At 48.5% G+C, this 25,094-nt stretch overlaps 1 protein-coding gene across 2 annotated transcripts in view; it reads left to right on the forward strand.

Moving 5' to 3' along the window:
- The first annotated feature begins 536 nt into the window (after positions 1-536).
- Positions 537-25,094, forward strand: part of LOC106740732 — a 32,398-nt gene continuing 7,840 nt past the window's right edge. Inside the window, exons 1-5 of one of the 2 annotated variants that reach the window (XM_014612060.1) lie at positions 537-682; positions 972-1,134; positions 1,361-1,501; positions 3,456-3,593; positions 7,389-8,731. In XM_014612060.1, coding sequence (XP_014467546.1) covers positions 7,465-8,731 — 1,267 coding nt within the window. In that variant the 5' untranslated portion in view covers positions 537-682; positions 972-1,134; positions 1,361-1,501; positions 3,456-3,593; positions 7,389-7,464. Of the gene's footprint in view, positions 683-971; positions 1,502-3,455; positions 3,594-7,388; positions 8,732-25,094 lie in introns of both variants that reach the window. The other variant, XM_014612061.1, reaches the window with a different exon arrangement.

Raw genomic sequence — 25,094 nt, forward strand, 5'->3', positions numbered from 1 at the left:
AAAAGTACTTAATTGCCGTAGCACATTTTTTGCCCAAAATAGACGGCAGTCGGGGTCTGCGTTCAACAAGGCCCCGCTTATCTGGAGGAACCAGTACGTACGATTTCTCTCTTTCCATCGCGCTTTGCGTTTCCAATTTCCAATTCCTGTTTTTACGCCCATTAAATTTCAAGTTTCTTATCTCGAAATTAATTAGCGACAACTCGCGGTCTCTTTTGGCAATTTTTTCTTCCTAGCTCTGTTATTCCTGGATTTTGTTTTGGGATAGAAGAAATCTGTACAAATCTCCGTTTATCATTCCTCTCTCTCTCTCTCTCTCTCTCCCGCCAACGTCGGGACGGCGACCCACGTATGGTCGCGTGGGTGTGGGTCGCGCTGGTACACGTACGCAGTGGGGAGTTGTGTGGTACGGAAACCCCACCGCCGCGCTGGAATGGAATGGAAAGGAAAAGAGTAGTGTACCTATACAGAGCCTGCCGTAGACGCGATTATGTTTCGTGTCTGGAGAACTCATTCAGTGCTTCTCACGGCACGGGGGCACATGGCCGTCGCAGTCGTCGTCGTCCCCGCGAGTGGCACGCACATGGTGGTGCGCCAAAGTGGAGCGAAGATAAGCCGAGGAAGTCGAGGAAGGATGCAGTGAAGGAAGATAAAAGCGGACATAGTGAGAGAGCAATCACAAGTACGGACGATAATAATAGAATTTCCTCCCGTTTTTTCAAGCACACCGGACACGTTAAAAGCGTCAAAGATAGACTTTGCAAATACATCACGGAGAAATACACATTTTTTTTTTAATGTACTCTTACATATCTATCAAAATACACGAATGTGATAACGTTTATAAAAATAATGATACTTGTAAGAGGACAATTCGTAAAGGGACAAAAATATTTCCGTAATTTTCAGGCGTGTAATTAAATAAATAATAATAAAATAAAGAAAGAAAGAAAAGTAAAACAATATTCTAGAGGGATCTCGCTGAATTCACGTTCCACTTCGCACCTTCGATTTGAAAGTCCCGCGCAAAAAAAAAAGGTACGCACATTGGGGAAGGTCGGAGGACGGACCGGGGGTGCTACGTGGAGGAAACTGTGTGGCTGAAATAGCGGCGAGGGTCATCGCGACAGGCAGGTACGCAGGTACTTTCGTGAAGTGATTCGGCGCGTGTCCGGCGGCGTGATGTGAAAAGTTCCGTGCCAATTATGATAGAGTGCGATGCCGTGAACGTTCTTGTCGATAAAGTTTCCGCGCCCAAGTTCCGTGCCGAACAGAGAGGGGTGTGCGAGGTCGATTCGCGCTCTCCTCCCTGAGCCATCGGCAGAATTCTCTCGAATGAGTGCCACCACATCGAACGCAGGTATCTGACGTAGAAGACGAGAGGCATAGAATAGACGCTGAATGTGGTGGAGCAACCCGAGCAAGGCTGGGCTGAAAAATCGCTGACTTACGACCTCAGGATTCCGCGCCGCCGAAACGGCGCAACTCGACTGTCACGAAGGTAATGCCGACTAATTAGCGGCTTAACGTTAATTAGGAGTGATTCGTAACGTTGCCTCGTAGGGGGGAGAGCATTATTGACATTCGTAATTTGCGTTGGCGCAGCAATACGAAAATAGAATCGGCCGATAATTGAGAGAGACGGAAAAAAAAGAGAGAGAGAGTAAACTCGACGTCTATTTTAACCCATTCGAATTCTTACCGAGGATGAATGAGATCGGACGATGAATCAAACGGAATTCGATTGAATAACTCTCGCGTGCGGGGAAAGTGTACCGGCAATTAGGTGCAACAAGAACCGTTTCTTCGGTAATCGGAGGATCGCCGGTAGAGAAAGAGTCGAAATCAGCGAGGCGAAATTTTTCTTCCGCGAGACCGCTGCATCCCCGTCGGTTTCGTCTGCGAATCGTCGACCGTCCGCCGCGACGTAACAAGTCCGACCGTTAAGTTTACCCCCATTGTAGACGATTATACATATTCTATTGAGGACGAGATGATCGTATACGGGCGAGGTGAAGAAAAAGCGGGGGACTTGTAAATAAGCCGTTCTTACTCTCACGGAAGTGAAGGATCCGGTGGGTTTCCAAGCGTGGAGCAAGCCGGGCGGCCAAGTATGCGCGGTATACAGTATATATAGATGCGATCAGAAATTTTAATTAAACCGTTACGATCGTTCTCGCGTGCGCGATCTCGTACGCGAGCGTCTCGGCTTTCCGCCGGGAAGAAATTGTGTCGCGATTCGCGTTCACGTTCGCTGAAACGCAAGGGTGAAACGAAATCACGCACGACGCGAGCTCCTTCCGTCGAGCTTTTCAATCTCGCGAAAACGTAAAGGACGGCCCTGTCTCGGACAGATCTTAATTAGCGAGGAACGAGTTACATTCGACTCGATTACGTCACTCACAGGCTCTCTCATGAGCGGAATCAATCGCGCAACTGTTGTTATCCGACGGACGACAAACACCGTGTTGATTCGATTACGTCACGACTTTGTACGGCCTCGGAAACAGCGCGTGTAAATGAAGAGGCGATGAGCCGAGCGTTGCGCTTCTTTCTGGGACAGATCGTCGCTGCTGCGTTGCTGCGAACGCGACGAGAACGGCTCACCGTCAGTTCTCATCCACTTACGCGGAATTGGATCACTCGAATCCGCTCGGAATGATGGCTATGATTTGCGGAGGAAGTTCCGCGATCCGCTAAGTTTCACACGGAGATTGGTGGATGCGCGATTCCCATTGCGGTGTAATCAAGGCGCTGCGACGGCCCGAAGGAAAGGGCTGAGAGCGCAATCATTAGACTCGCGGTTAAATATAGCCATCTCGGGAGAGTTACTCTCTCGTTTAAGTGTACGGCGGTCGAAAAAAGTCCGTCTCCCTTTCGGACGAGCGGAACGGATCCAGCTCGAGTCGTGCGTCCGCGAGCGAGTGGAAATATCGTCGGTGCTAAAGGGAAGAAAAACAAATGTGCAAAAGAAGTCTTCCGATAAATGGTATCTCACGGTATGAAAAATATAAATATGTGAATATTTGCCATTTTTGCAGTAAGTCGTGTTTAAACCGAGAGCAATATGTCGTTAGCGAGACGGATATAACGGCGGAAAGATTGGGGGAAAAACGAGTTTTTCTTTTTTCCGGAACTTTAAAACTGCACGAAAATTCGACGTACTTTGCAAACGTAAAAGACAAAAACATCGGATTAGATTTCGCGTTATTGTAAGTATATCTTTTCTGGTATTCGTCAATATTTCGTTACTTCTCTTTCACGACGTTTCTTTTTTTCATTCACGCTTCGGTCCAGTTGAACCTCCTCCTGAGGTATTCCGTCGGCCACTTCGATTAACAAAGAGCCCATCGAGCGAAGAGAGAACGGGAGCAACGCACTGAGCGCGGAAAGCCGTAAAATCATCCGCTCGCAATAGCGTTCTAATGGAAAATGCATGAATTTTCTTGTTGCAGACTCTCGAGGAGAGACCGCGAGACCGGAGTTCCCCGTTATTATTGGATCCCCGTGGGCGGAGAGGGAAAAAGCGGCGGTCCGTCCGTCCGTCCGGGATTTTACGAATCTCACGGTTCCCCCGGAGATAAACAGACCAGGTGAATCCGCGGTTAATTCGCAGGTGTATTCCTTCATTCTCGCGCGCGCGCGCGGTTACTCGCGCGTGAGCGCGCTTGCTCGCCTGCCGGAAGCATAAAAAGCGTTGACGTGTGATGGACGATTTCGGATTTCGCCGTGCACTCGCGCGTAGTCGCGCGCACGCGGAAAACGACGTCTATTCCGTTAAACGCGTGCGAAGTTCGCGCACCTATCTCGCGTCCTCCTTCATGCGAGCGAGCGAGCTAGCTTGGCGTCACACAGCGTGACGGACTCGCGGATTTAGGTACATCGGTACGGCGATAACGATCGGCCTCGTCGTCTGAGAGACGGATAAATGCCGGTCAGATTCGCACGAGCAGCCAGAAATCCGGATTACTCATCAGACCACTTTTAACGATTCCCGTCTCGTTTCACGTCTGCCCGGAGGAAAGGAAAAGAAAAAAACTTACTTACCATTCTCTTACGGTATAATTTTTCGATAAAGTAGAAAGCAAATGGACCGGTCAGCCTTCGCGCGACGAGAGAAAACAAATTTTAAGATGAATTTTTCATGACTCCCCGCTCTCTTCCCTACGAGGGAGATTTGCATAATGCATCGGCCGGTAACGATTAATAACACGGGGGGTAACAATTGTCTGCGAATCGCACGGAGAATTCGGAGATTAGAAATTTCAGTTTCTCGTCTCTGCGTACGGTTCACCGTACGCGTTATAATCGCGTGATTTATTACGGCCGAATCTTCGTTCCTTTCGTTAAATATAATTGAGCAACTTGGTCTACGATTCTACTTTCACAACGGCACAAAGTAACGAGTATCCGAAAATTAATTAAACGTATACCAGACGGTTATATTGTCAGTCAAACTCACGGATCAGCCGCTCCTAATAAATTCAAGCCGAGTCGAGGATGTAGTGTTAACTCGCTTAAAATAACCGATAGAGTTGCCGATTAGACTTGTCGCTGCCAATTAAGTAGGAATTCGAAATGAAGTCAGCTCTACAGTAGGCGGATATTTAATCGGAATTATGAGAGACAGAATGCCGCCTAATTACGCGGGTTCGTTCCTTACCGGCGATGTTGCCGAGAATTTCGCGCTTTTGTCTTCTTCGTTAACCCCGCGATCCATACCGATAGGACGTAATTAGGCCTAGCGGAATTCTGTGCCCGGTGAGGAATAATTCGCGACTATGAGAAGTTCGAAGCAAGCAAATTAAGCAGGCGCCCGGCTATCGCGTACGTAGCCGCATTATTTCGCACCGATTATATTATTCCGAAATTATCACAGACAGTCGCAGACTTTAGAAAATACTTTGGCTTCATTTCAAGACACATTCTCCAAATTATTCATCCAAATCAAGATTAATTTCATAGATCTTAAAAATACCGTTATTATTTCCGGTGGATATTTAACGGAAAAACCAGAAGGCTGATCTTTCAACCTTACGATCATATCCGAAATTATCACTCTTTAATTGCCGGGTCCTTCGCAAGCTCCAAAAAATGACCTTGCTTCGCGCAACACCATATTCTCGAAATTATTTATCCGAACAGAAATTAATTTCATAAATTCCACTTAAAGAATACCGTTTCTTCTGTTATCGGCGAAGGTGTTCCAGAAGGCTGATCTTTCAACCTCGCTCGTTGCCTCTCTTCGGGCGGAAAGACAAACTTACAAATTACGGGCTTCGCTTCACTTGCAGCTGCTCACATCGGTGGCTTTAAAAGAAGGACGAACGCCCGGGATTGCGTCACGAGGCTTATATCACGCCGGCGACGGTACTCGCATAGTAATGTCGATAATGACGACGATCGATCTGTCTCGTTCGCAGGAGGCATCGTTCCGCCGGCGCGCTGCCCATTTATGGCGGCTCGCGGGACGCGCGCGCTCGGCTGTCAACCCTCGATCCGCCGCGGTCGGGCGATCCCGCGATCTCGCGATTAGAATATGCGCACCGGACGTCGATTAAAATGCAGCCGCGACCTGAACGACGCTTTTAACGCGGACGATCACGCGTGTAGCACGCGCGCGCGACACCCACACGCGCGCACGCGCATGCCTGTGTGCGTGTTGTGCGTGTTGCAAAAGACATCTGTGACGCGGGGTCGCTGCCCACATGCGTTACGCGACACCCACATAAAACGCAGCTACCGCGGCTCTCTCTCGGACTGGTCGCGGACTGTAATCCGCGTCGATTATAGTCTCGGCGACGAGTCCATGCCGTTTCCTGATAAATAAAATATATACGTATATGTACGCTCGACGTAGGTAGAGAGGCAGGGCGGGAGGGGAGGAGGAATTTTCAGCGTGGTCGGTGATTTGAACGTGGAGCGACCTTGCGAATCGAATTGACCCTCTGAAGTGGAGACCGCGATAGGCTGCAGGAGTTGCCGGCGACATTTTTCCCCTTCGTCGCGCGTGTAGCTCGACAAGTGGACGACGGTGTTGCGCAAGGCAAATCGAGCTGCGATGTTGGAAAAAAAATAAAGGTGGAACGGTCTCGCCGTTCAGATTGATACTCCGCCATTGGAACGGCGATGCGTGGCTTGAAAGTTCTCGATTTTTCTCTTTCCTTTCTTCGCAGAAACGTCTTGGTTTACAACACCGTGCGATTGAGCAAGGGAGGAATAATTGCAAAATTACACCGGACAAATCGCAAATGCGATATTTATGGGGAGCCCGATCCATTCCGGCCGTGATACGATTCTCGAGGGCACTTTCGACTACGGAAAATAAAAGTCCATCGGATCGAATTGTCGGAAGTAAAAATTCAGCGGAATACATCGAAAGCACTTTCACGTAATTTAAATATAATTTAATTATAATTTGTCGTCAATTTATGCCGTTACGTACGTACAATTACACCGTAGCTTCTCTGACATTTCTGAATACGTTGTACGGCGCGGACAAGTTGTAAGCCGAGATAGATTATAGATCCGTGACATTACTCTTTGTTTTCTTCAAAGGCGTAATATAATCGTTAAATTGTGGCGCCAAAATCATCGCGCAACCGTGAAGCCTGACATTTAATCAAGTCGCTCCCCCGAGCTGACTTCGCTCGTAGATTAAAATTCGTATTCCCGGCTTAAATGACTGCGATTGCATGTACGTGCGTTCAGTCAGGCATGAGCTTTGTTCCACCGGCGTTCGGGGAGTTTCACCGGTAATTTGCATAGATTAACGTCGACGTGTGTGAGCCATTAGTAAAACGTAATGCCGCGGTGGAAAGTTAAATCATTATCGATAGCTGAATAGGGGTATTATTCAACGAGCGGTGGGCCGTCTTAGATAACGATCCTTAGCTTTTACGGCTCCATTTGGTCCTTCCGTCACCTACACGACACTTAAGAAAGCAGTTGAGCGGAGATTCGATTTCAGCTCTTTCGAAAGTTACGATTACGATGCGGCGGTACCGCCTTTCGTTCACATCAGGCAATCTCGAACAATTCTCTGAGGACATTTTAATGCCCTTAGAGAAACCACAAGCGGCTTTTTACTCAGTAAACGACGTAAATTAATGTCTTCTTAAATGCCGGCGTTAAATTAATGCGTGCATGCGTGGAAGAAAGGAATTATCCGTCCATACGATACAACTGAAATCTAATCTCCAGACGTAGTTTTTAGCTCTTATAATTAAAAACTAGACACGCGGACGAAGAACCAAATCGATGAAATTTCAGTTGTATCATACAGTTAATTTTTACCTGCGGGGGTTACTTCTTCATTCCCCTGTGACACACCGTATCTTTATACTATCTTACACTATCAAATGGTAATGATCGATTCTTCTTTGCAGGTGGACGACGATTATGATACACCTCGGTTGACCTGCTCCATTTCGTCGACGCGAGCAGCCAACCGAGAAGCGAAAGATGGTGTACCGGGGCAGTTTGCAGACGGACGACCCCCGAGACGCGCCGAAGCTGGTCCGGATGTCTCCTCTCCGCAGCAGCAGACCCGTCAATCCCGGGGCGAATTCGCGTGCCGCCTGTTCCGTGAAAGGCCCGATCGGTCACAGCTCGTTCGCGACGCCGATCGACGCGAACCGGGCGCGGCTGATCGAGGAGAGGCGTTTGGGCCGCGAGAGGGACATCGAGTCGGTCGAGAGGGTGATCGTGAGGACCACCGGCTTGAAGATAGGCGCGCCCAAGCTGCGCAATATCAACGAGATTCGCGAGACCGTCTTCATGGATCAATCCTTGACGCCGCTCGAGAAAATCGGCAGGACGGACTCGAGGAACCGGCCGCGCAGCGTCGCCGTTGGCCTCGACGACGGTAACGCCAGGCTACCGAGGACTCACAGTTCCCTCTTAGCGGACCTGAAGGATCTGGAGAGGCTGAGGAACACGCCGACGCAGAGGAATTACAGGGGTCCTTCGAGGACTGACAAGACGGAATCGAAGCCATCGATGATCCTGAGCAAGAAGAGCGACGTGCCGGCTTCCGCCAAAATCCGCTCGGACATCTTCAGGATCCAGCAGATGTTCCAGACGGCGGATCCCGCGGCCAGGACAGCGGCCAGGAGTGGCAACGACAGGAAAATCAAGAGCGACTCGGAGAAAGAGGAGAAGAAGCCCGGCACGGAGATCACCAGGACCCGGCTGTTGGCGCAGAAATTGCTGGAGGCGTCCCGCGGCAATCGCGAGTCCCTGAAGGAACGTTGCAACAATCCGAAGAACGCGAGCAACAGGACGCACAAGGACGCGGGCGGAAAGCTCTTGAGCAACAAGGCGCTGCAGGAGAGGATCCCGGAGAGGGAGAAGCACAGGGAGAAGGTGGAAACGAGTTCGGAGGAGCAGCCGCGTCCTCCCGCTCGCAGGCGGAGGAACAGTCGGGGGTGGAAGGACGCGAATTACTCGGAGGACGAGTGCTCGTGGGAGGATCGAGGTTTCCGCGATCATCTCGAGGAGGACTCGCCGAACGGCGCGAGTACGGAAGAGAATTCCAAGGCCAGTTCTAATCTGGAAAGACCGGATATTCTGGACGGGCTCGTGAAAGAGTCCGACCGGCAGCTGGCGGATCTGAGGAGCGACCTCGGGGCCGAGAGGGGCCGCTCGCGGAGTCACTGGCGAGGTTTCGTCCAATCCATGAGGTTGCACGACGTCGAGCTCCACTCGGACAACGAGGACCAGCGGAAGGGTGAGTTTGAGAAAACTGGGACACTTTGTGCGATTCTAGTCCCTGTGTGTTGTGTGTGTGTGTGTGTGTGTGCTTCTAGCTCTTCCCTTCCGAACATACCTCCGACTACCTCGCTGAATATTTCGCGCCTCAAGATCTCGGTGAATCTGTGAAAGCTTAGTACGTATCTCTTATAAAAAAAGAGAAATCTGTACACAGTGTAATTTATAATTTAAATTGCGATAATTGCGCCGAATTGAAAACGTATGTAGTTCTGGACAAAAGGTATGAGTCCTCGGAAGATCACGAGGGAGCAATGCAGACGACATTCACACGTAGGAGTGACAAATGTTCCGGCAAATCTCGGTCGGAAATGATTTCACGTAACGCAACACTTGACTTCGTTAAAGAGGACGTTGTCGAATTGTGCGTGTCTGCTCACGACAACGTCACTTCTCTCTTCCCTTGCCCGACGGAAAACTCGAAGAGTCGAGGGTGGAAGGACGCGAGTTACACAGAGATTCTCGCAGTTACTTCCTCGACCATTCGACGATGCCTGTTCCCGAGTTTATCGCTTTAATGCCCGCGGGCCGCTCGACGTCCGTTCGAAAAGGAGGGGCGCTTTATAAGCCAGTAGATTGGATTAGCGACGTTTGTCGAGGTGTTTAAAATTACAGTACAACTGGCATACTCATTAATCCCTCGGGCCGGGGCACCCCTATTTTTAGAACGCTCCCTCGTTCGCTCGCTCGCTCGTTCGTTCATTCGCGTTACTACCGCAGGTCAGGGTAAAGTGTCCCCGATATAGCGTGTATCCCCTTAACATATGTCCTTCCCCTGTATGGAGTTAGTCGGAGAAACAGTCACGCCGCCTCTCTTCTCTCTGGTTCCGCGCTGAAAGCTTCGGGCTGATGAGCACCCTGCGAGCTTTTCGAGAGCGACGGCCGGTTGCGTGTACCGGAGAGCTGGTACTTATGTAAACGCCGTCGTAGTCCGTATATTTCAAGCTTCGAAATTTACGGGTCCCATTGTGCCCTTCTCCTTCGCCCGTCGAGTCGATTTACTTTTTCGTTCTATTTAACGGGGTCTCTTCGAGTCCTAAAAGCTCCCTCGAAACTTTCGCCTTTCCCGACGAGAGGAAAACCCATACATGTGTGTACAAACTCGGGGGAATAATTTTTACTTATCCGACTCCTGTTGATTTTTCATCGTGGAAAAATTGTTGGTTCGACTCAATGTGCGTGAGAGAATGCGCTACTGAATATTAGTTTGAATAAAATACCCAGCTGGATAATAAATGTCGCTTTTTCCGATTTGCGATCCGATTGGTTCAAATTACGAGTCGGCGGATGCCGAAAGTGTCGATATGTTCTCACGGCTGATACTTCCAGGAAGCTTTCTAGTTCTCCGAGTGCAGTGAATACGGGTTTAGCGAGTGGCACACCGTCACCTTTGCCTGAACGCCACGTGAAAAAAGTTGCTCGGCGGCGGCAGGCGAGCCTTGTCTCGCTCTTTTATCCGCCAAGCATTCTTATCTGCGACTTATCATCTTACATGTGGACTCACTATATCTCCACTTGCGTACGCGCCCACCCGATGAGTCAAGAATGCTATAATTCTTAGATAAAACGACTCATCCTGCGTCCACTTCGCAGTTCATCCTATACGAAAAAATTAAGAGAAAAAATATATACCAGTCAGAAATTTAATAAAAAAATCAACAATTATACCGCTGAATTTTCCCCATTCGTTCAATATGATGATGGTAGTGTAATACGTAAAAGAAATAAAACCGATGACTCGATGTATTTTCCTTTAAAGATGGGGCCGATTTTTTCTCTTTGGAAAGCGGTTAATATCGTTGCTGGCCGAAATTGTTGATCTTCGATATCCAACTATTTAATTTGGCTGAAATGATTGACGGAATCAGATTAATTGAGACGAGGCGGAGTCTAACATTCACGCTAAGCGCACGGTCGAGGTAAGTTTTTCCTTTTTCACAGGACGTTGCGAAGAATTTCGCGTTGCACTCTCAGAATAGATATCGTCACATTACGCTGACCATATGTAATCTTAGCGTAATGCAAAGACGACGTTCTTCCTGTCCCTCTCTCTCTCTCTCTCTCTTTCCCTGTCCCGGGAAGGCTCGTAAAGCAAGCGTCGCGTTTCGCCTCGGGAAAAATTCCTGAATCAAAGGATCTCGGGTCGTCGGTGGCTGCGAAGGGGTTAATCCTTTCGCGTCGCGATGAAATACCGCGTTTACGCTTGAACTATGCACCTATGCCCGCTGCTCTCGGATACTTAGCCGTTCGCGTAATACCGGCGTTTTCGCGTCCCGAAGGGAGAGAGAGCCCGTAAGGGGCCTTCCCCCTTGCGAGTCGCGAAACACGCCGCATTCGCATTCTCACGGCACCGCGAAAGTCTTTCATAAACGAGGAGAATGCGCGCGTATCTGCGGCGCGAAAGATCGCAGCGTGCGCTATTAACAGTCCGATGACATGCGATTATTTTTACTTTTCATTTTATCGCTTCCTTTTCGAGCTAGGCGCGCGGATTTGCCGCAAAAGGGCGCAACCAAGTGCGAGAATTGTCGAATGGCACAGGGATGGAAATATTCCGCACGGTTGCACGCGGATACTCCGAATTTTCCGTCGTTTTCTTTTTAAGTTATTTAATTAAAAGCGCGCTACTTCGAGAAAAAGACAGAAAAAAAGAGTGAGAGGGGGGGGGGAAACAATTGAAACTCAGGGAAATAAATATAATATATACGGAGAATATCGTGAGAGTGACGGAATGAAATGAAACAACTTTTTAGAATGCTATCGTCCCGAAGATCGTGATAACGATAATCATGGAGAAAGTTAGATCCTCATCGGGTGCATCTTCTCGACGTCCTGAGAGGAATTTCATCTCGGTGCATCGCGCTACCTGCGGTGGGGAAAGTCTTGTCGGATTGTTTAATGGCCGTCTCCTTCGTAGCAGCTCTTTCCGTAAATCAAATGCCGATTAATTAAATTTATGTATCGCTCAGCGAGTCCGTTTCCACGCGAAAGCGTAATCTCTCACGATCTAACGTGTTTCCGACGAGTATCGTTGCGCACGAGCTCGCGTCACGTGCATTTGGCATTTTTTTCTCCATTACGTAAGTGAGGAGGGGTCGTTTATTTATCGGTTTTACCGCGCGAGAAACTTTCATCTCGCTCCACCGATCGGCGCGATTATCCGGCAAGACAAATAGCGGCGTTTTACACACCCGTGTAATAATTTTTACTGCTCATCGTGTACCTCGGCTAATCGTTCTAATCTCATGCTAAATCTCTCGGCGTCACGTGGCGTGCGAAGATAATAGGATCGATTCCGACGACCGTGGGAGCGGAAGGGCCGGGTGTAACAAATTCGGGACACAATAGGACGCATCGACGATACTCCACGGCCACAATCGATATCGCCACGTACGATATCGGAAGCATCCGAATTCCTTTCCGCACGCACGCACGCACGCACGTACGCACGCGGCTGCACGCATTTCTTCTATACAGGGTGTCCCGAACATACGACTTGGACGAGAAGTTCTCTTTTGTCGAAGATTGCTCGCATAATCACTGCCTATTGGAAATTTCGAATTTGCTACGTAACACCTTTCGCTGATGTTGAATGAAACGTTCATCTCTCAACACTGAATTCGAACTTTCGAGCACGAAATCTTCAGCTCGCAATTCTCCAGTGTCTTTCGCGACTCGCCCGAGTTCCTCTATCCAATATCCGCGATGCAAAGGTGGTCGAATTGTCGAGAAAACCCGATGCCGAATTCCTCGGCGAAACCGCCGTTAGGAGATCAACACCCCGTATCGTATTCACCCCGTATAGGCGCTGACGGCCCTTGCCCTTGAGTCTACGCCCTAATATTGATCCGGCGTCCCTCGACGCGCCCCACCACCATGGACCATATCGGCCCCTCTTTCTTCGACCTCGTCGCCCCGCCGGCCGCGTTCGGGGCCGTTGGTCGTCCGTACGTCGTTCTGACACCACGTCGCCAGTGCAAACTTGGCTGTCAAACCGTTAACACTTAACGGACCGAGCGCGGGCTGATCGATAGTGCTGTACGTTCGTTCAACGCCGGTTACCTCCGCCTCATTTTCCGCCGCATCCTCGGCCGCGATATGTCGCCCTGCGTCACGAAATATCTCAGTGCGGATGCGACCACGCGGTAGAGTACGCGCTCTCCGTTGCCGGTGGTGGACATGGTGCTCTGCGACGTCTGCGATAGCAAAGGTGAGAGTGACTTCTCTTCTTCTTTTCTTCTTTTTCTTCTTTCGCAATGAAAAGACGCCGGAGCAAGAGGGTGCTCCGTAGCTGAGAGCGAGAGCGCGCGGGCGTCATGACGAGGAGGCTCTTCACCTTAGTCCTCGATTTCGGCGACGGCCTTGGGATTTGGTGTCGAGGACGTTTGTCCCAAGGACGTGCGGAAATCGAAAATCACCGGCGCCGAGGGTGAACGCGAAACTCTCGGCGGGGAAAGTCCGTTGGAAGCCGCGGCGAGAAAGTGAGGGACCGCTTCTTCCACGGCGCATTAATTGATGACTTGACATTACGACTTGCGTCACCACTTGAGGCTCGATGCGAAAATTTCTGCCGTCGGCAGTCCCTGTATTTCTTTTTTTCTTTTCCTCTCTGTGGAGCAGAACCGACGTCTTTTAAACACGAGGAGAATCTCCGAGCGGGAATCGGTGTTCGGCTGAATGGCTGAGACGGGAAGGCTTTCTCTCGGATTGGTCGATCGATCGATCAAGCTCGGCACGTTCAATTAGCGTAGAAGAGACTAGCGTTAAAATTGAGATGGAAAATCCCGGGACATTCTGTAATAATTCTGAGCGATGGAAAGTGGAAAGTCCAAGATGTTTACCGCGGCGAGTCCGCGTCCCGTGTGGCCATTAATGAATATTATCTCCGGGCCGCTTTATCATTCGGCTCTGCCGGCGAAGGGACTGTCTGCGCGTCGCCGACGATAAGGCCGTCGGTTTCTCTCAACGAGGAGATCCAAGGACGCGAGGGAAAGTTTCGTACGCCGGGGGTTAACGCGATTCGGGCGGAGGGATATTGCGGGACATTACATAAGGTGGAATTTCCGCGCGAAGGACGGAAATTTGACGGTGGTGTAGCGTGCTGCACGTGTGCGCGTAGCAGCGGACTCTCCACCCTCTCGACACAGGAGGTGAGATTTCATGACCTTCTGCAACGCCGTCGGTGTGATCTTTTAAGCGAGCTGCCGGCTGATTTTTGCAGGCAGACACCCGCGAATATATCGCGGTTAATCCTCGACGTTGCCTCAGCGAAAATCCTGCGCGTCTCGCGCGCGTTGTACGTCGCAGGATGTCGCGTAAGAGGGTAGTCCGGGTAGCCTCGGCGGAAGCGTCTCGAGATAACGCCTTTTGTCATCGACGTGAACTGTTCGAGATATCCCTGAACGGTCGAAATGTTACTCCGGATTTCTCGGGTCTCCTGATATCTCCGAGCGTGGAGTGCGCCGCGAGGATGCAAGCCGCAGAGCGTTAAGATGATTTATAAAGCGACAGGACCTTTCCGTGCTCCCCGTACAAATCGACGAAGTCGATTCGCCGAGTGCTGTTCGCCGAGTTATTTACAAGTAGAAACAACACGGCAAAGGTGAGAGAGAGAGAAACTATCTGCGTGGTAAATGCCTGACATTTTCACCCTGGACGCGCATGAATAAACATGGAGAGCCTCTTCGTTAAGAGTGAACAGCCTCGCAGTCTTCGTCGCGTAGAAACGCGCGTTCGGGAAGTCGGATTCCCCCGGAATTTTCATATTGCCGTTTTAATCGGCGTTAATTAAAAATTCGCATCTCGCCCGTTTCTCAACTTTCCGTAACTCGCAATATCCAATAGACACCATCCTACTTGCCAATTTGTTCTTCATTGTTTTTTTCACGTACTTTAGTGTCTGGTTCATTAGCCAAGTGCTAATGAAAGGAATATTACTTCAAGAAGCGGAGGAGAATAATGGGAGAAAATTAGTGGGTCTGTGAGACTTCATTCACGAGTGAAGAATATTGCGATTAACGGGAGGGAGGAGGGATTAAATAAATATTTATCCATTGCTTTCTATTAATTACTGTATTATATTTCGCATTAATTATTCACTGTACGCGAGCCACGGGAGACGATCTCTGCGAGCTCCCTCGAAAATTAAAATTTCGCAATATCTTTTTCTTCTCGGAATTTTTCATTTAACATATCTCTATTTCGGAATTTTTCATTTAACATATCACTATCTTCGGAACGTAACTCGAGGCGTGCCGAAGCTGCCGGGCGAGGAGACGCGCTGCAGTTCGGCGCAGCGAAAGTTTCTATTTACGGTCGTATACAGCGCAGAGACATCGTACACCCAGCATCGTACGACGGATTATACCCGTATCGAGAAGAGTCAGATTAAAACAGCAGACTAAGCGGCTCTGGAGATTACGAGGGCTGACTCGGCGTAAACAAGCCTCGTTATGCACTTAATTACGAGCGCTCTCCGGAGCGCCGCACATGTGTGCGCGCTGTCGCTGTTGTGCGCACACACGGTTGGAAAACCTTCTGTCCCGAACATTTCATCGCTCCTCCAGTGTCCCTCGCGTGGGGTTCCGGCCTCCTCGTTTACGAGCGAGTAAACTCGAAGATGAATAAAAAAAATGCACACACCACGTACTCATCGTCGTTGCGCGTCGCCGCTTCTCCCTCTCTTTCTCCCTCTCTCTCTCTCTCTCTTTCTTTCTTTCTCCGCGTCTCGCTCATCTTCTTCGACTATTATAGTTCATTGAGCCGACTCGCAGAGCGCGAAACATGCGAACAATCGGCGACTTTTGTCCGAGCGATAACACCGAGCTCGCACCCCTGTTTATACCCGAGCGAGATAATGTCAAGTTAATCGATATAATGCGAGCTTTGTGCGCGCGCCCTCGCTCGCGGAAAATTCTACGCGGATGAATCGCATGATGATCGCGCTCTCTCGTACGTAGACGCGATTTCCGTTCTCGCAACGCACTTCTCAACGTGACCTATTTCAACGGCGAATATTTCACCCGAGCGAGTGTGTAAACGTGGACGCAAAAATTGTCACTCCGTCACTCCTGCCGACCTCATTACCGCGATTACGCGAAAGACGATTAATGAGGACGAATGACAAAATGAGAAACGTACAATGGGAATATTCATCGTTAGATAACGAAACGATGATGATTGCAATTAGGCGTCCGTGGTGTTGAGTAACAGAGAGGATGTCTGTTTATGGAGCAGGCCGGCGCCTGTTTATCGCGGCTGACACTCCGTAGGAAAGAATTCTTATCGAGAAAACTGCGCCCGCGATACATTACGACGCTCCTCACATCGCCGATGTGTCTCCCGCCATTAAAATTTCATTACAGGAATAACGAGAACTGTCTCGTCCACGTTGCCGAGAAATTGCCGCTATGTTCGAAACATAAGGTAATATCGTTCATATTCGTATTTTTCATCGAGTTTCCTTGTCGTTTCCCGGGGAAAATTTTGCGCGTGTGAAGATAACAGGGAGAGACGCTCGATCGACATTGTCATCAGCTTCCGGCCAGTTTTTAAGGGAGTTCCGGTGGTTCCGTAACAGGTCACTCGTTTTCTTTTTCTCCCATAGAAACCTGAAGAAAGTTCACATCCCCAAAGTCGAATCGTGAGCATCGTCGAGGCCTCCTCAAAGAAACACATTACACGGGTCACCGGTAATGTGGAACCGTGGTCGCCGGTAACCGAATTACACCGCAAACCAACAAATTGCCGGGCGATGGTGTAATTCAATCCGGCTGTCGGCGGGCCGGGGGAGAGGGGGGCGGCCGCCAAATTATTACTTATGGGGTTCCCGCGGCGGCCGTCGCGGTATAATGGCGAAATTCCGGGAAGGCGCAACGGCGTTTCTCATGGGATGAGAAGAAAGAAAGAGAGAGAGAGAGAGAGAGAGAGAGAGAGATGCAGCGGAAAGCGCGTCTTCGCTCGCATCGCGACGTGCGTGACAATTCGTCGTGCTCCGCGGTGACATTAGCCGGCGCGAGCTCGATTATCGAACAGTCACGCGAGAGACGCGATAGTTAAATGACACGCTTCAAATTGAACTTAGGAGAAAAAAAAGATAGAGAGAGAGAGAGAGAGAGAGAAAAAGAGACGGGAGGTCCGGATTATTTAATTACTCGATTTAACTTCCGCGAGACCGCTTCTTGCTGCTTGCGGCAGCTGTGTTGGCGGAACTGAAACGTTTTTTTTTTCCGCCTCCGCCCGAGGGAGGTCCGGATGACTCGACGATGTCATTAGTTTGATGGGTTTTTTCTTTGTAGCCCATGTTGCACACCGAATGAAAATGCTCGGAAGATATCCTTTAATTTCTTTTAATGTGACCGTATAGACGATGCCGTGTATTTCAAGGATCTACTAAGAAGGAATCTCTTACGTTGATCCTTCTTCAGTAGGGGGCAGTCAATTTAGTTACGCGGAATTGCGCGGAAGTCGCCATTTTCTGGGTCATCGCGAGCGCTCAAGTGAAGGATGTTGCTAATGCGGCCATTTCTGTGAATTTTTCTTTAATTAGGAATAATTAATTAATTTTGTTAGCGAGCTGCAAGTTATTTTATTATCGGGGCTAATTAAATGCTAATTTGATCGCACGTAATTTAGTTCGAATGAAAGGGTAGTTTCCTTAATGTCGTAACCCGCTTGGAATTCAGTGTTTCTGTCGATGCTCAGGACGCGGTGTTTGTCCGGGAAGTAAGTTCGGATGATCCTTTGTGCCGCGTCCAGAAGCTCCTCGGAGTTTTTAACGGAGTACGCGAAGGTCCGGAAACTCGAGCGGCGATCGGCCGGCTGATCGAAATTTGGAATAAAGATGATGCTTCCTGTCGAATTATCCTTTCCTTGGGCAGCGAACGTTGACACCAGCGGTCCGTCCCGTTCACTTACGATCGCATGACCACTTAAGCATCCATACCGTACCGTACGTTGCACCGTGTTAACCGTTGAAGTAATATCGCCTCGTTAACACTTCAATACCGACGCGGTATTTAAATGTAAAATTCGCGTGTGAATCTCCGAATTATTATCATCCACTCAATATTATTTCCGCGTTTCTCGATCTTTCATGGCGTGGTGGTACGCAGTAACGCTTGCTGAGATATACCAAATTTTGCAGTTATCGGAATACTTATATCAAGATGCAATAGTAATTATTTCAAATATAATAGAGCGTACAAATGGCACCGGGTATTTCGGCTTGATAATTCGATAAAATCTCGTGGATTTTTATTTTCTTTGGACCAAAGCATCAGCCTCGATACTGTGCGTCACTGTAAGGAGGACAACTCGAGCAACGGTCGAAAACGTTATTCGCGTCACATTTGCGCACCAACATATCCGTGAGTCTCGTACGCATTGAGTAGTCGCGCGTTCGCATTCTCTCACGTGTTTTTAGCGGAGAATACCTTTACTGGGATATAAAAACGCCGAAGGTAATTTACTTTCCGCAGCGTAATAATACCGCGGAATATTTCGCTTCACTTCCTCCGTTCCGTCCACCGCCGCGATCTTTATTTGTCCATTCATGGATTCTCTCGCTTCATGGCTGGTTGAAAACCATACACAAGCCGGTAGTTTCCCCTCTTTACTCGTTTCGACGAGTTTATTGACTCACACGCAACCCCCCGGCCGTGTACTCGCCTCTTCTTTGCGGAATACTTGGCTCGATCTTCTCTTCGGTCTTCCCATTCATCGTGCACCATCGCGATGTGTAGCCGTCTACTCGTCTGTCTCATTTCGATCAGCCACTCGTCTCACTTTGCAATCATCCATTCGCGAGGGATTTATTTCATATTCGCAGAATAGCAATGTTAATTGCGAATCTGTTTTCCTTCGCGTACATTCAATATTTTTTCTTTTCCTCTTTTTTTTTTCACTCAAAAGACATTCGTACACGCGGAAGATCGGCCTTCCCGAATACTTCATTTCCTCCGTGTGTCTTCGATCGTCTCGAGACACAGATTTATGATCATCGATCCATGGCGGCGATCGATTTGTTTCGCCGGCAATACGAGCCGCTCTTTTTACACGGCGGGTTTCTTCAGTTTTGCGAACGTCGAAGAACCACAATCTTCCCGTAAAATCGTATTAACGGTAATCCTACGGACAGATGTTAGATAGTTTTTTTTTCCTCCTTCTCGGACATGGACACTCTTGTGTGTTTGTGCGGCGGCCTCGGGTTGAACGAATGCGAGATTGCGCGGGGATACATGGAAACGATTTCGCCCGATATTTCCAGCGGAAATGTGAAACGTTGCCTCTCACGATGACCGTTCGCCATTACGTCGCTCGCCAGCTACTTTGTTGTAGAGACACTCAAGTCGAGAGAGAGAGAGAACAAGTGTGTCATTTTTTATCGATACGCTCATGCAGCCGTGAATGAAAATCGATGTAAATATTTAAATTATTATATTTAAGTTCCGAAGATTTGAATAACAAAATTGCTCGTGAATAAGTCGTCGCATAAATTGACTGGCAACCCAGTATCGTCAACTGACGATCCTCAGGTTTGACTGATACTAATTATTCCCCACTTGAAATTTTTAAGCGCTGGCAGGGGTCGTGAAGTTTCATAGGAACTTGCACGCTCGAACAGACGGCATCGACCTGATCGCATTGAAATGACAACGATATACACGGGCGCGCGTAATAGCAGGAGTGACGTTGCGGCGGCGCCGAGGTTGAGAACTCGCATAATTGGAGTCAACGATGCGTACCGAGCGGCCTCGGCCATTGTCTGCGTACAGTTACTCGATTATACCGTGGACACGTCCCGAACAATTCGCACCGTCGACAAAAGTGCGCGCTGAAACGTCGCTGCCAATGCCGCGCGCGCGCGTACAGCCGCGCATCCTGATAATACGCGATAAAATATTGGCGGCAATATCGTCCGACAAAAGATGTTGACAACGTTTGTTTCTCGCGAGTGGGCGATAATGGCGAATTTGCATAAGAATGCGGAAGATTTTCTCCACACGTCGGTGCATTGTTCACTCCGGCAACCCGTGAAACGTAATTCGGCTGAACCGAAAGAAAAGCGGCGACAGAAATTCACCTCGCGCGCTTGTGACTTACAACGCCGGATATTAGATATATTCCATTTCATGTATTCTTCCCGGCTTATAATTTCATTTATCTACTCTTATGGAGATTTCTCGTCAATTGAATAGGCATTGAAACGCGAAATCGTATTTCCAATGCCCTCAAATGGTAATGTTCGCATTATCACTTATACCTGCAATGATACCTTCGATTGCATCCCATAGACAAGGCTTGAATTAGCTTAGATAAAATTGCGGGCATTCGCAATAATATCGATGTGATTGCTCGAAGACTGTTCCTCCTTGGACACATCGTGAGCGAGTGCGCTCTTCGGCATATCGATGATACAATATACTCTACGTGTTTGTTGATTCCACTTTACTGACGATAACGATATCATCGTCGTGCGCCGTACGGCGTAACAAACTCATAGCGTCGACGCGGTATATTAAGTGTGTAAAGTGTGTAAATTACAAATTCAATTCTATCATTTACATCTTTATTTTTTGTATTTGTATTTATACACCCTTTATCGAGATAAAATTCATTGTGGACGTGATAATTGTGGGTCGAGACGTCATTGGGGACGAACGGTTCTCGCTGATTCAGCTGTTTCGTGCTCAATTCCGAGTGGCGAACCTGCGTGTACACGCGACATGCGATACTATTATCAGCGGAGCAATGCACCGGCTCCGCGTCATTGACCTTGCTCGAAATAAAACTAGCGAGTGGATTGTGTCCTTTTTCGGGACACGAGCTTGAGAAAGCTTCGTTACGTCAGGGCGTGGTGACGCAACGGCGCCATGACCGTGAGGGATGAATTTAACCCATTAAAGCAGCGACGTGAGATAAAAGGCTCCTTGGACTTGGGCCATCCGTCTCTGTCAACGGCGTCTCTTATAATGATGAAAAAGAAAGAGAGAGAGAGAGAGAGAGAGTCACTTACGACACTGACACATCGGCTACAAATTATTCTAGTTTAATTTGTCTATGCTTGTAACCTCATCTATGTCATAATTCGGTCCGAAACGCTTCCAAAGAACGCGCAGACAAAGAACGCAGCGCGAAGACGCAAGAACGCATATCGACGGTGCTTCGACTTTCAAAGGACGAGGGGGAGGATCAATCTCGAAAATAGGAAATCGAGAGTCAAATAATTCCGATTACTATTGTTATTCAATAAATAAATAATTCTTTTTATTATTATCACGTTTTTGCGTATATCACGGTAATGGAAATCTTGGCGCAAGCAGAATCATGCGGTAACTATTTCCAGCGATTTAATTGAATAATTAACATTTTTCCACAAATTTTACGGCGACCATCATCAGACGACCGTTCGTTATCTTTTACGACCGAGAGATAGCCGCCAATTTTATTATTGGAAAATAACAGATAAGATCTCGCGATGCCTCCAATTATCCAATAAATACGATCGTTCGCTTGAACTTCCTACTCCTAAAGGCTCTCTCTTTCTCTCTCTCTCCTTTCGAAAGTGGCGATGCTACGCGCACATTCTCCCGCATCTTCTCACTGTGTTTTTCGTCCGAGTGTTTCTGGAATCGACTCCGCGACCGAGCCAGCTACTTATACGGTGTACCGTTTACGCATTCCTCTCGCGTTGGTCTACGCGCGCATTTCCAGCTGCAACTGTGCGTTGTACCCCCTTTTCCGTCCCTTTCCTGACGCGGCCTGTCTCCGTCTTCCTTCCCGCACGAGCGAACGTCTTCAGCTCCTTTCTGCGCTGTGACGTGTACCAGAAGAATGCTCGTGTTCCCCACTGACGGCGGTTGTTTTATGCAAGACCCGACCGACTAGCGCATAGCCGCTAAAAACCGCGACCAGACGATGCCGGCGTTACCGGCCGCCGGCGAACCCCTTTTTACAGCCGAAACGCTGAAGCGTTATCACTGCTTTCTTATCGGCATTTAATTATGAGGAGGCATTTAATCGATACGTCTGGCGATCGAATCAGCTGTATCACGTAACGTCACAGCCGTGAGGCGTGGAGGTAATGCGAAATTATAATGTATTGTGCGAAACGTCAAATTTCCGGCGAATAATTGAAGCGGAACGCCCGAGGGTGGCGCTCGTAGGACAGTTACCATGATTACTCTTCACGTGCGAGCTTTTACACTAAACTATATACATGCGTAAGTAACGAACAATTCCCGAATATTTTTCAATCCACAGGATACAATTTAATTTTCTCTTCAGGTCTTAGAAGTCGCGACAGTTCGTGGGGATGCGTTTCACTGTATCGTCTTGGAGGGACTCTCATATTTAAATTCATTCTTTGATTCAAACCGGGAGGTCGACGAATTACTCAAAACCTCTTTTATCTTATCTTGCTCGATATTCCGTAACTTCTCGGACAAATTTTTGCCATTCAAATTAATTATTTATCTTAACCGTGCGTTAATGTAGAAAAAACGAAATATTTACCGTATCCATTAAGTCGATCGGATTTGTTTATTATTAAGAAAAATAGTGACGCAACACAAATGAAAGAAAGAGATAACTTTTGTGAGATACTTTTTCCTGCCTAAAAATCGCGACGAGCGGAGGCGAATGGCTTTTGCCCCGCCGTTTCAAAGTCTCGGCGCAAATTCCCATCGAGGGCGGCCGCTTACTTCGAACGCGGCATAGGGGGGCCCCGAGACACAATGAGCAATAGAAGAAACATTCTCCGGGCTTGACCTCATGCACGGCATGTCACTTAAGTCACTCATACACGCGCGCAAACATATACAATCGTACACGTGCTCTCGCGGGCTCGCACGCGTTGCTGCGTATGCGTGCTTACATGCGTATCTCTTTAAAGCGCGTTTATCGTCGCCCGCCGACAGTCTCGTCACTCCTGGCCGGGTTTGCTTATTTATGCGCGAGCCCTGTATATAAGACTATAAAATGGAGCACGTTTCGCGCACCATAGCTCTCTTCTATAGAATTGACGACGTCGGTAAATGATCCTCCGATGAATAAAGTGGTGGAAAATGCGGAAAGAGACGTGTGTGTGTGTGTGTGTGTGAAGAAAGTTTAAAAAATAATTAACATACGGGAGGATCGTGTAGTCGGTTTTGAAGAAGACACACGTGAAGTGATATTCGGCGACGTTGTAAAATGAAAATTGATTAAAGATGGGCAAATCTGACATATCTTTCTGAGCAGACTTAGAATTTCTTTATGCGAATGAACAGATATACGAGAGATTCGTTGCTTATTCCCTTTCAATGTTAATTGGTTAATTGCTAAATCAATCATTCGTATTGCACCACCCCTACTGTCGGCTTGTTTCTGCTTGTTTCGGCGTTTGGGATGGCGGAAGTAAAAAGAAAAAGTGGGGGTAGTTTGACCGGACGGATTTTAATTGCTCTGAACTAATTTTACTTTTGACACACGCCGCGGTCATTGAGCTGGTCAAGTTTGAAAATTGCCGCTCGTGAAAGCGTGCGTGTCCGCATTTTCATGCGGATCCACATAAGGGACAGGCTCACATTATCGCGCGGAACAAGGCGTCCCGCCCTGACCATGAGGCGCGCGAGTGCAATTGCACGTAGGGTGTGCACGCAGCCGTGATGTACATTAATAGGAGCGTGAGCGTGTGTATATGTGTGTGTGTTACTTGTGTGTGCGTATAGGTGGATGACACACATGTTCGCGCGTCCATGAGCGAAAGAGACCGCTCGCGTGCTGTACACAGAGCGAGGAGTTCCCACACAATCGGCACACAATCTGTCTGCAGCCGTGGCACGTACACAGTGAAACGTTGGAAAAGAAAAAAGAGAAAAGGAAAAAGGGGGAGATGTCATTCCTCTCTCTTGAATATTCGATTGAGTGCCAACGTCCGATGATTATAATTTCGCGGTAAGACTACAATTTATGCAGTAAGATTATAATTTAGCGGAGATTAAGATATCTTGATGAACAAGACGGTGAAGTGTCAAAGATGAGAAAACAACAGGGATCGTTCGTTTACAGTTTCTTCGGCATCTTTTTCCTTTTTTGAGGTTTCACATCTCGAGGTTTCATCCGTTCGGTTTAGACGAATTCGGATAGCAGGTAGTTTGGTGTCACCCTGTATGCACAGGTAGCGAGAGTTGCGCACGTGTTGTGTGCACGCACACGCGTGTGACGCCTTTTACGCGCGCACACGGCAACGTGAACAGCTTGAACAGCTCGAGAGGGTCTCTCAGTCCATGCCGAGACAGCGCGCGGTGCAGACTGTGTGTGTGATTTCCCCGACGTCGAAGGCGAGCCGTCGACGAGGAAACAACAACGTCGTGCGCGATCGTGAGGATCGGTCTCGCGTCGCCGGACGCGTAGGATCGAAGGACGATCGACGACCGTGACCGACAGCGGGGAACATTCGCAGTGGGACGGCGATTTTTCCGCTGTCGAAAATGCTGACCTACGTTGTCGGCTTTTTGTTCATTTGCACGGAGCTGTTGTGTCTGGAGCTGCAGATGATGCTTCGCCCGAACTAGCACAGGCTGTCCAAATTTGTCCTGTGAAAAAACAACCACCCCGCCTGGATCCGTGGAAGAAGTTGTATCCCGCGGAAAAGAATGAACCTGTGAAAGATTCCATTGAAAGAGGGATCCGCTCGTCCCGAATTAGTGAGGGCGAAAGGCGATTGTTAAAATCGGGGGTTCCCCAGGAATATAATAAGCTAAAGGAAGGAAAGGACTCTTGTGGGTCAGTTTTGGAGTTTCTGTCGTGGGATCAAAGTCACACAGCATTCAATTCGCTCCGTCGAGGAAAACTTCTCGACTGTGTTAAATTTAAATCCGGAAACGGATTCCGCAAAGAAGAGTTAAGCGGAGGAGATGATCACACCCGGAAGGATATTGAAAGAGTATCGGATTCTTCACGTTTTTTATTATTGCGAGATCAAATTATTCGCTCCGTCCTGCACCGTTGTGTGCGAAATTTCAGCCTGCAAAGACGCGGGAGACGCGAGGCGAAATTGAAATTTTCATTGTCTGTAACGGGACGAGCCTTCGACTTTCCGCAGTCCGCGCGATCGATACTGATTTGCATGAAGCTGCGTGACGCCGGCGAATGTTAATTACATCCCATCCCGCAAGAAGCGTCAATTAACGGAGTTGATTCGTTCCGGGATTAAGGAGTCTATCTATTCCTTATTAAATAATTATCATTATATATGAATTTCTTTTCGTTCTCTTCGAGCAATTCGAAGACATCAGAAACTTGACGACCGACATTTCCGGAAGCACTGCGGCATGTTG

This window comes from Dinoponera quadriceps, unplaced genomic scaffold, assembly GCF_001313825.1.
Source record: "Dinoponera quadriceps isolate SergipeBrazil2010 unplaced genomic scaffold, ASM131382v1 scaffold558, whole genome shotgun sequence".
NCBI classification, from domain to species: Eukaryota; Metazoa; Arthropoda; class Insecta; order Hymenoptera; family Formicidae; genus Dinoponera; species Dinoponera quadriceps.